Below are 11,570 nucleotides of genomic sequence, written 5' to 3'. Positions count from 1 at the left end.
TACGTACAAGAAATATGGTTATTAATGTATAGTGAACATTCTGTCATTTTTTGTATGCGTTACTTGACCAATAAGCTAAGTATGGGGCAGCAGTACAATACCAATTAATTAGTTAATAGTTTATAATTGTTAGATGTAATTATATATGATGTCTCTTTTTATTGTATTTGTGATACACAATATCTAAGCTTTATTATGATTAAAATGTTTAAATTTTGATTCATGTTGGCCGAAAAAAAAAAATCAATATAAAGAAAAATAAAAAGAAAAAATGCTTACTTAAAATTCATGTACCTTTAACATTATGTAATGAATATAGAAGAGCCTATCTAATCATGCAGTTAAATCACATAATTATGGTTGTAATACAGGTGACAAATTCTATTGTACACATTGTACAAATATTTTATTAGTTTCTCGTATTTTCTCTAAAGTAATTTAAGGTCCCAGAAAGATACATTAATTATGCAAATGATGACATGAAAGAGTATAATTTAAGATGTGAAATTTGATATGTAAAGATTTGTACATACTAATAAAAATAGACTTCTGTTTTTAATAATTTTTTTAGACAAATTAATTTCTAATAAAAAATAGATAAACAAATTACACTATTTTTTTTATAAAAGTTAAAATTAATTTATTATTTTATTTTAAAAAATGAATTTATTTAACTTTCTAAAATATAAAATATTAATTTCTTTGAAAAAAATGGTTGTAGACTTGACCCCAAAAAAAAAAAGACTAATGTGTGATATTAATTAAAAAAGTTTATTGGTTTACCCTAACGTGTCACACACGTGCATGTACACAGTTGCAGACCCTCCAAATAAGTAATTTCCATATTTTATAATTTAATTTATTTTTAATATATATTTATATTTTAATATATAGTTATACAAATAATTAATTTTAATAATTGATTTTAGTATATATTTAGGAAAAGTATAGGTAACCAACAAATTTTTTGAACAATATGTAAACAATGTAAATTAATAAGATTAAAAGAATAAATTTAATTAATAATATTAAATTAAAGTATAGTGTATTTTTATTTGATTGATGTTGTTCATGTTGTTCAAAATTTTCATTCATCCTCTAGCACTCCCCATTTATTCTTTCACTCCTTTCACATTCACTCTCTTTCTCTGTCTCTCTCTCATCTCTTTCAACGGGCATACACTTTTTTGAATTCTTTATCCGGTTGTCATTGAATTATATTTGTACAAGTCTTCAAAAATAATTTTAAATCTTATAGTAAAATCTCAAGTGTAATATACTTTTAGCTATTAAACTAGGATTGTAATAAAAAAATTAACAATAATATAGATTATAGAAAGTCCTTCTTATTCTTATCTTACTTTATATACAGAAGCCAGGACAAGACACACACACACTTGTTCACTGCACAAACCACAAAGACTCTCTCAATAACTATCTGCTAAAAAGTGTGTTGGATTTGGATTCTTCAAAGTTCAAACCATGTTTATGTCTTCTCTCCTTTGGAGCTGCATTGCAATGTGTGTTTCACTTGCACTTGCACTTCCACACCCTTCTTCTTCTTCTTCTTCACACCAACCTCTTAAGATTACTCGCTTACCAGGTCAACCCCATGTTGAGTTTCAACAGTTTTCAGGTTATGTTACTGTTGATAACAGCAACAACAAAGCACTTTTCTTCTACTTCGTTGAAGCTCAAAAGGATGCACCTTCCAAACCCCTTGTTCTTTGGCTCAATGGAGGTACACTCTCTCTTAATAACTCTGAAGCCCCCATTATTTAGTTCTAGCTTTGTTTCTTGTGTTATGGCATACATTTATTCACACTCACAAGATATTGAGCATATTGTGTGCCATGTTATGTTGAAGGGCCTGGTTGTTCTTCTATTGGAGTTGGTGCATTTTCTGAAAATGGACCATTTAGGCCAAAAGGAGAGGCCTTGGTGAGGAACCAATTCAGCTGGAACAGAGGTACATTTTTGTTTATACAAAACTATGTATCATTTTTCATTAATGGGGTAGTTAAAGTTTCATCCTTTTTTAGCATACTCATTCATTCAGCATTGAATCATATATTATGAATGAAACTGCAGAAGCAAATGTTTTGTACTTGGAAACACCAATTGGAGTTGGATTCTCTTATTCAAAAGATACTTCCTCTTATGTGGGTGTAAATGACAAGATCACAGGCAACAATTCTCAACTTTTTCATCCTTCTATTTTTATTTCACTGTTAATTCTATTCTTACAATGGCATTTTGAACTTGCTGAAGAAAGTGAATTTTCCCAAGGAAGATTCTTAGTCAACTTTCTTTCTTTCTTCCTTTCTTTTCACTTCTTTCCCTTCTTAATGTTCTTTTTTACTGTTTTCCCTTTTACTTTTGTTATCTTTACCTTTTACAAAACTCTGCCATGTCCCTTTTGCTCAAAGTTCCCTGTAATGTGTATTGCATTATATTCTGTTATACTTTACAGTTATGCCATGCCTACATCTTGAGATAGTATCAAATGTTACTTTACAAAATTTACAGAGAATTTTCACCTTTAAAGATTGCTTTGTTTTCTGATTTTTTTCTTTCACTTTATAGCCAGGGATAACTTAATATTCTTGCAAAACTGGTTTGTAAAGTTCCCACACTACAGAAACAGAAGTTTGTTCATAGTAGGAGAAAGCTATGCTGGTAAATTTTCCTCCCATTTGTTCTTTATGTAAATTGGTTCTTGCATAATTGATTATATTTATATTAAAACATGTTTGCAATTTGTTTTCAGGCCACTATGTTCCTCAACTTGCTGAGCTTATGCTAGAATTCAACAGAAAAGAGAAGTTGTTCAATTTAAAAGGCATTGCTGTGAGTTTCTAAAGGCACAAACTTCCAATTATTCTTCTTTCCTTTGATTCCAGCTTTTTCTTTTAATTGTTTCCCTCTTCTAATGTTCTTCTACAAAATAAAAAAAGGGAAAAGTCTAAAGGATCTTGGTGTCTAAAAAATCTAGTTTTCTTTTTGGTGCAGCTTGGCAACCCAGTTCTTGAATTCGAAGCAGATTTCAATTCAAGAGCTGAGTTCTTCTGGTCACATGGACTAATCTCAGATGTAACATTTCAAATGTTCACATCTGTGTGTAACTATTCAAGATATGTGAGGGAATATTATAGTGGAGCTGTTTCTCCTATGTGTTCAAGGGTTATGAGCCAAGTTAGCACAGAAACTAGTAGATTCGTCGACAAGTATGATGTTACACTTGATGTTTGTATATCTTCAGTGTTTTCACAAACCAAGGTCCTCAATCCTCAGGTAGTTCATTCTTTTGATTCCATTCACAACATGCCTTGGATTGATTTCTATGTAAGTTGTGTATGATATGAGTAATGAAGACATGAAAATGCTGGTCTTGTTTTTGTTGCCATATCAGCAAGTTACCGAAACCATAGACGTGTGCGTTGAAGATGAAACAGTGAATTATCTGAACAGGAAGGATGTTCAGTCGGCTTTGCATGCGCGACTGGTTGGAGTAACAAGATGGTCTGCTTGCAGCAAGTAATTCTCTTCTCTCTGTATATTACACATGAAGCTCATCTGTAATTAAGCATGTTAAGGCATGTTTCATGAGCAAACACAATTACTTGGAGCATACGTTAAATATGTCTCAGGAGCATAGAAATAACATTTGCTAATTCAGATGCTATTTATGTTGAACCTTAGTGTTATACCTTGCATCTTTTCATACAAACATTGTATTTAGAAAGAACAAAAATGCTACGTGCATACAAAAATCAGCCATAATATGTGTATAATGTGTTGTTACTCATTTTCAATATGTATTTTGTATTCTAACCTTGTATATGCATACAAATACAAATACTTTTGGTTTGCCACAACAGTTTTTTATGTTGGTTTTAACTCAAAATGCTACCATGGTTGTTTATGTCTCAGTGTACTAGATTATGAGCTGCGCGATTTGGAGATACCAACAATCACAGTTGTTGGTAAATTAGTAAAGGCAGGAATACCAGTCTTGGTCTACAGGTACTTGCTTCAATCCTTCTAATAATGCCTTAACCCAAGTTTGGATGTGACTAAGTTTGCATTGAAGAATAATTTGAAATTTCTTGTTCTGCAGTGGTGATCAAGATTCAGTTATACCATTGACTGGAAGTAGAAAATTAGTGCACCAATTGGCAAGAAAACTGAGGCTGAGAACCACTGTGCCATACAGGGTCTGGTTTGAGGGGGAGCAGGTGAGAGAACTTGTTGAAATCGAGAGACGAATTTGTCATTTTCGAATCTTGAGAGACGACTTTGTTCTCATTGTTTCTTGTTAAGGACCGGACTGGATGTTTACTCGAAATTTTGAGTGTGCTTTAAAAAAATTCCTTTCTTGTTTGTTTGTTTCAGGTGGGTGGCTGGACTCAAGTTTATGGTAATATCCTTTCATTTGCCACCATTAGAGGAGCATCACATGAAGCTCCATTTTCACAGCCTAAGAGATCACTTGTGCTGTTCAAGTCCTTCTTAGAGGGTCGACCTCTACCTGAAGAATTTTAATGATATGATGGAAACTAAGTATAAATTATTCTTGTTGTAGCTAAGCTTTTCTGAGACTGGTATTTTGTTGGTTTGGTTGTTAATCAAATTTGGTAATCTTGTAGAAAATTTTGTAAAGTTCTCAAGCAAGGAGAAATGAGAAAATGTGTTTATTATTAGTTTGTTTCTTTTCATTTTTCTTGTCATAGTACATTTTCTTTGTTCATTTATGTTCTCATTAAACAAAATGCTAAGAAAAATTGACACTTTAAAAGATCATGGATTTCATGAGCATTCTTGTGAGTATGATGATATTGATTGCATACAATTAATATTTGAATCACTTTCCAATTACATTATAGTATGGACTTTAAAGACATTTTGCACTTAAAATATTCTCTCAGGTTCATATAGTGACAATAAAAATATAGTATATTATGGACATTTCATCTCACTATCTGCAATACTGCATGAACTGCTTAAGGAACAGGAATAATGACAGTATAGATACAACAGAATTTAAGCATTGGGAAAATGCAAAGAGAGAATCAATGAGTGCTTACACAGGGCACTGCAATTTGAATGATCATTGTTATTGGTCATGGGAAACTGATTTCTCCCTGCAAAAGGTGCACACTAATAGACATAATTTAATAATTGGCTTTTGTAAAAAAATTACTCCTATAAAAAGTTAACAGTTCCTAACTTTAGTTTTTAAATTGATTAAATTTATTCTTCTGAGTCTCACAGCAGGTGCATGATTAATGATGTAAAATCAGAAATAAAACACAGGGATAAAAACTATGATGCACTACCACAACTCTTGGAGATATTGCTTAATGTAGATACTTATGTAGGTGGTAATTAGGAAATATTTCAAGTGCACCGGGAGTACCGGTGCTCCAGTTGTTTTAACTGTTGATCTGAATTATAAAAAATATATATAATATATATTAATTGAAATCAACGGTTAAAATAACTGGAACACCGGTGCTCCCCGGTGCACTTGAAATGTTCCCTAAACTAATAATGGTAGGTCCAAAAAATACAAGTGTATCAATGTTATGAACAAAAAAATAAACTAATTGTAGAACTAAGACTACTACTCTATTGGACTCAAGTTAAATGCAGTTTTTGCCTCTAGTACTTAATAGTTCATGGCTTTTTGGCACAAATTAATTGGAGTGATTCATCTCATTCTAAAGGGAAGGTTGGTGTGGAATGATACAAGTTTATGATCAAGGGAAGGTTATGGAAATTAGAAACTCTACAATGATTATGTAATTGATTGATGCTAAACAAGCTTTTTCTTTTGATTTAAGTTACCATGGTTTAATAAAAGATAAATATTTTTCTAAAGCCTTTAAGTTTTGACCTCTACATAAGAATCCGACTTTGAAACAAATTAGTCCCTAAAAGATGAGATATTCTTTAAATTTATCCCTAAAAATTTTTTCAATCAAATTGGTTCTTCAAATATTACGAATTAACCATATTTGTCCTTTAGTGACTCCATTAATAATTTTTGCATACATGATACTTAACACGTCTAATTGGATGCTGACCAAATATGTTTATGAAAATCTATCAATTTAGCGGTAAGTCATATTGGGAATATAGTTTATGTAATTGGAAAAAAGGACTAAATTAATAGATTTTGATAAATATATCTAGTCAACGTCCAATTACACATGTTAAGTATTATGTATGTTGTCAATTAACATTTCATATTAATTGTTGACGAAAATTGTTAATGGAGTTACTGAAGGACAATAATGATTAATTCGTAATTTTTAAAAGACTAATTTAATTGAAAAAATCTTTTAAAAATGAATTTAAAAAATATATAATCTTTCAAGAACTAATTTAACTTTTAACCCTTATTTTAATATACAGAGAATCCTTAGAATAATGATTGAAAAATTCTCAGTCTCTCTCATAGCTTCTCTTTGACATGAAGAATTCATATTATCTACCTACATTAGTTCTTGTGTTGCAATGTGTGAATGCATTTTGGCACCTTATGCCTTTTAGTAGTGTGGTGTACACCCAAAAATAAATGTCTATTTGTCTATGAACAATTCAACAAAATCTAATTAACGGGGGAAAATAATTTAAGTATTAAAATACAAAATGTAAAAAAAAAAAAAAAAAAAAAAAATCATCTAAGAATGATAATTTTGGAACTATAGGTTTATGTGTTTGTGTGATTGTTTCATATCCATGTGCCAAATTACCAAGACTAACTCTGTACACATTGCCTTAGACTATGGTTTTGATCATATGATACAAAAAAATTTGTACTTTGATAGTAAATAGGAAATCACTTCCTTGTTAACATACTAGTCATTTACAAACAAAATATATAATATACTAGTATAACCTAAAATCCAACCACAGAAATCTGCAAGATCAGAGTGCTACAAAATAGCAAGCACACTATCAAATCCAAGATAATGAGAGCAATGAATTACACCAAAATAATTAAAAGACACTATCATCCTAACAAAGAAAAAAGAAAGATATGATATATCTTTTAGAAACCTTTGGAATGAAGTTTGCTTTTAAAAACTGTTGAGTTGAGTTAGCATGAGAACAAGATCATCACTAGAAGGCCTCTCTGCAGGCATATCAGAGAGGCATGCGGCGGCGATTCTCACGGCCATTAGCATCTCGTCTTCCTCGCCTTCTTCGCCAAGAATGCTCTTATCCAGAGCCTCTTTCGCATCGCCTTGTTGCTGCAAGTGCCTTAGCCAACCCCCCATGCTTCCCATACTTGCTGGCTCCCCAAAGAATGGATCTGTAGGGTCCTTTCCACTTAGTAAAACACCAAGTATCATGCCGAAACTGAAGATGTCGCTTTTGTCAGTGTACCTGCTGAAATCTCAAAGCAAAACACACCATTTAATCTCAAAACATGAACTAATCTTATTGGCAATAGTATACTGTCATTAATACATCTAGATTCCAGAAAAATTTGTCAATTTGTAATGATATATCTTATATTTAGATTCAAAAGAGCTTATAAGAAGAAAATTTTGTTGACAATGTTGTTGAATAAAGCAATTATAACATTAAAAATCTATTACTAAACATGCACATAGATTATTATTATTACTATAATAAATAAGTCCAAAACTTAACAGTAATTGCAGGAATAAAAATTTGTTGGTTGAGCAAAGTTTTCCATTAAACAATAGAAACCAATACCAAATGGCACCATGAGAATCCACATTATTGGTTACTCCACAAGAATCTTTCATTAGGTACTCTAAAGTGGAAAACCCCAATTAGGTGTGGAGCTTTTTAAACAAGGTAAAGGAATCAGAACAAATGCCAAGATATCAACCACCCCTTTACCCTTTTGGTGTGAAAAATTGAAACAGACCATAATTAAAAGGAATTAGTTTTTATGCACCGAAAGTCTATAAATGTTTTGTATTGTCAGCCAATAAAATTACAAGAAAGTGCCAAATCAGCATATAGACAAACCACCTATTACAATTACTACCTATCATGGCTTCTCATCTTCTTGCAATTTGATTGGCTAGCTGTAAATGCATAGAACCTAATCTCTAATTCAAAACAGTGGTAAAAAAATAATGAGACTGAATCAAAATCCATTGATTTGTCTTACCTGCAACTATGGAAACATTCAGGAGGACTACTAGTCCCTCTATCCAAGTTTGGAAGAAGCTTAGCCAATCCATAATCTGCTAATTTTGGTTCAAACTCTGCATCCAGCATCACATTTGTGAGCTTCAAGTTGTTGTGAAGAACTTGAGGAACACAATTGTGAAGATACTGAAGACCCTTCACAACACCAACTGCGATTTTAAGCCTAACTTCCCAATTAAGCTGCAACTCATTCTCCCTAACTCTATTCATGACATCAGCAAGGTTACCAGTGGATACATAATCATAAACCAATAAGAATGTATCAGGCTCCCTCACATAAGCCCTCAAGCTCATCAAGTTTCGGTGCCTTAATCCAGCGAGAAGCTCAAGCTCCTTCTGTATCTGCCTCTTGACCGATTTTTTCTTAGTCTCGGGTGAATTGCTCTCAAAGGGTGTTAACCTTTTGACTGCAACTGTGAGGCCATTGTCAAGAACAGTTTTGTAGTATTTCCCATTTGGACTTGAACCAAGCAAGTGGTTATCTTTCGCCAATGCCGATTGGAGCGTCTTGGGGGCAATCTTTGGGGAGAATATGACAGGACCCTTGAGGATTGGTGTTCTGTTAAGGTACTGAACAACACAACGAACCACAAATGCAAAGATTACAGAACCAACTAGTCCAGTTACTGCTCCTAAAACTATACTAAGAATAATCTTCTTAGGTTCATCCTTGTATAGTGATGATGATGATGGTGTTGGTGTTGGCCTAGATGATGATGATGGAGACTCAGAAGAGATATGCTTAATACTCAACCTTCCATGGCATTCAACAGTGTTATTGCTCAAGCTGAACAAGAACACAAGAAGGAATGCCAAAAACACCCTTGAAAGAGAACAAGGGTTGCTACCTTTTTTAACCATTTCAGCAGAACAAACAAAGGCACAACCAAAATTCAATCTTAGAAGCTCCAAAATGAGCATTTCAGCATGAAATTCTCTCAAATAGCATCACTGCATCAGCACAACACTTGGACACATACTCAAATTGGTCCCCAAAATCACAATTTTACACTTGATGCTAACATGAGTTGAAAAGAGCATAAGCATAAGAATAAGCATCTTCCTCAACCTTTTCAACTCAAAATCTTCACAAGAAAGCCAACATAGAAAAGCAAGCAGAAGTGTAACTATCGAATCATTAGCATTTTCCACCGAATCCCATTATTTTTCTTACCTCCTCTCTCACTTTAACCACTAAATTTTCCACCATTACACGAAACCAGAACAAAACACTTAATCATAAAAATAAAAAAAAAAAGAACCCCAGTATTCCTGGGTACTAATAAATGAATAGCTAAACCAACACCCAGAAAACAAGTTCCCTTTTTTATCCTTGGAAACACAACAGAAGCCCAAAAAGCTAAACAGAAATTGAAGGGTGGTGGAAGACCATGAACTTAAGTTGAAGCAACAACACTGAACAAAAGCAACTAGAAAGAGAAGCAGCACAAGCACCCTTCAAAAACTGCAATGTCACTGGATTTTCAAAACATGTAGTACAGTAGTTGAAGACTAGAAGTAGTATTACTCTCTCTTTCTCTCTCTTTCTCTCTCCCTATCTATCCAAAAACTCTCTGTTTTGTTTTGTTTTTTTGTTTTTCTCTCTCTCATGACAAAGAAAGGGGCCATACCCTCTGCGACAAAAACTTGGTTCCCGCCTTTGTTGTACTGAGAAAGAAAGAAAAGAAAAAAAGACACAGTACTTATGTGGGGTCCATCTTTGGTCCGAAAGTGAGACATTGAAATCCGTGAAGGGGAGGAAGAGAATTGTACGATGAATATCAACCGTTTGATTTCATAAAAGTTAAATCTTTTGCCGTTGATTTTCAACCTGGCATGGGAATTTGTGCTGTAACTATGGTGAGTGGTTAACACAACACTAGTAGTATTGTGTTAGTAGCATGGTGGTGTTGATGAGTTATTAGTAAAGTTTCCTACTTTATTTATTTATTTATTTATTTATTTATTTTTTGCATCGAATAATTGCTTTAGATCGCCCTACATTACTATTATATTACACCCTTTTTCTCCATCTTTTCTTTATCACTTTTAAGTGGCAGGTAGGATTAAGAATTATCTTATCTTTAATCAGTTTTCAAGCTATCTTATGACTAGGAATAATTCTTTCTAGATTTTTTTTAGATTAGTAACCTAATGTGATATTAATTAAGTAGTTATAATACTTGTATTATGGGGAGTTTCATGATTGACCAACACGTGTATATTCACAAATGTATTTTAGAATTTAGTGTTCTAAATGTAGCTCAAAGCCAAGAGGATTAATGTTTGTTTGGTTGCAACTTCTTCCGTTTGTTTGTTTTTTTTTTAAAGAAAACAAGCTCAACACACTAAATGGAACGTACAAGAGATATAACATGAATTTTAGTAACATTTATGTCATCGTCGGTGTAGTTATCAATAACATGAGTTATTTTGACATTATTTTTTAGAGCAACAAAACGACCTAACAACACAGTCCATTACATCTGTTGACTTGTTTCTGAAAAATGAACTCGTTCCTACACAACCAAATATTTCATATAACGGAAAAGAATTCCACTGACCATGTTTTCCGTGCGTTTTTTTTCAAGGGCATCGTCCTCCAGCTCTCAAAGTGCTTCTTTATAGATCCTGGGATACTCCATGTACGACCCATATAACTAATCCATGTGCACCACACCTGCCAAACATACTCACACATAACAAACAAATGTTATACAGTTTCAATTTCCTTGTTACACGTAATACAGACATTATCTCTTCGTTCAATGATGTCCAAACTGTTCAGTCGATCCTTTGTATTAACTCAACATACAATCACAAACCAAATACATAACTCTACTCGAAGGGGTACTAGTCCTTTCCAAATTCCATTTGTGAACTTATAGCTGAGGATATCTTCCATTACAGTCTGTACCTATAAAACTTGCACAAATGAGTTAGTAGTATAAACGTTTTCTTTATCAAATTTTCACACCACTTTATCTTGTACCCCTTCTATCAATTTCACAGCTTGCAAGATATCTAGAAGATGGTTCAAACTATCAATCTCTCATTGGCGGAGTTTTCTCCTCCATTGAAAGTTCTATACCCACTCTATCCCATCCCAAAATGCACAGTCCCCAATTATTTGAAATCAAATAGAGCCTCGAAAAGGAGTCTTTTAGCTTTTTCGACTGTAACCATGTATCTTCCCAAAATCTGGTTGATCTGCCATCACCTACTTCCATAACTAGTCCGTCAATCATCTTTTGTCTGATATATTGCTCCTTTATTTGCAAGTGACAAATATCTCTCCACAGGCCGCCTTTTGCCGGTATAGCTTGAGTAGACAATAACTGTTCAAGATTCAGATTATTGCAGGAGCA

The 11,570-nt window shown here is 33.0% G+C and overlaps 2 protein-coding genes across 3 annotated transcripts; one reads left to right on the top strand and one right to left on the bottom strand.

Moving 5' to 3' along the window:
- Positions 1-1,368: 1,368 nt before the first annotated feature.
- LOC112744777 (serine carboxypeptidase-like 45) lies at positions 1,369-4,703 on the top strand. Its single transcript, XM_072234011.1, has 10 exons — positions 1,369-1,741; positions 1,868-1,969; positions 2,092-2,187; positions 2,587-2,679; positions 2,771-2,850; positions 3,013-3,294; positions 3,413-3,537; positions 3,934-4,026; positions 4,121-4,238; positions 4,396-4,703. Exons 1-10 carry the CDS (start codon positions 1,483-1,485, stop codon positions 4,543-4,545), a joined length of 1,398 nt encoding a protein of 465 aa, XP_072090112.1. The 5' UTR covers positions 1,369-1,482; the 3' UTR covers positions 4,546-4,703.
- A 2,105-nt stretch (positions 4,704-6,808) lies between these two features.
- On the bottom strand, positions 6,809-10,112 carry LOC112744776 (inactive leucine-rich repeat receptor-like protein kinase CORYNE). 2 transcript variants are annotated; one of them, XM_072234010.1, is made up of 2 exons: positions 8,162-10,112; positions 6,809-7,398 (listed from the first exon to the last, which is right to left on the bottom strand). In XM_072234010.1, exons 1-2 carry the CDS (start codon positions 9,121-9,123, stop codon positions 7,089-7,091), a joined length of 1,272 nt encoding a protein of 423 aa, XP_072090111.1. In that variant the 5' UTR covers positions 9,124-10,112; the 3' UTR covers positions 6,809-7,088. The 2 variants fall into 2 exon arrangements, with proteins under 2 accessions (XP_072090111.1, XP_072090110.1); XM_072234009.1 differs by having other exon boundaries at positions 6,809-7,401; positions 8,162-9,881.
- Positions 10,113-11,570: the final 1,458 nt, after the last annotated feature.

The sequence above is a fragment of the Arachis hypogaea genome, chromosome 4 (assembly GCF_003086295.3).
Source record: "Arachis hypogaea cultivar Tifrunner chromosome 4, arahy.Tifrunner.gnm2.J5K5, whole genome shotgun sequence".
In the NCBI taxonomy this organism is placed as follows: domain Eukaryota; kingdom Viridiplantae; phylum Streptophyta; class Magnoliopsida; order Fabales; family Fabaceae; genus Arachis; species Arachis hypogaea.
This window is presented reverse-complemented; position numbering and strand designations above follow the sequence as displayed.

Excerpts from the sequence above, each read along its gene's own strand:
- LOC112744776 (XM_072234009.1), bottom strand. The coding sequence starts at position 9,123 with ATGCTCATTTTGGAGCTTCTAAGATTGAATTTTGGTTGTGCCTTTGTT. Across the intron at positions 7,402-8,161 it reads GAATGTTTCCATAGTTGCAG|CAGGTACACTGACAAAAGCG; the intron begins GTAAGACAAATC and ends TTGAGATTTCAG.
- LOC112744777 (XM_072234011.1), top strand. The coding sequence starts at position 1,483 with ATGTTTATGTCTTCTCTCCTTTGGAGCTGCATTGCAATGTGTGTTTCA. Across the intron at positions 1,742-1,867 it reads TGTTCTTTGGCTCAATGGAG|GGCCTGGTTGTTCTTCTATT; the intron begins GTACACTCTCTC and ends GTTATGTTGAAG. Across the intron at positions 3,295-3,412 it reads CCAAGGTCCTCAATCCTCAG|CAAGTTACCGAAACCATAGA; the intron begins GTAGTTCATTCT and ends TTGCCATATCAG.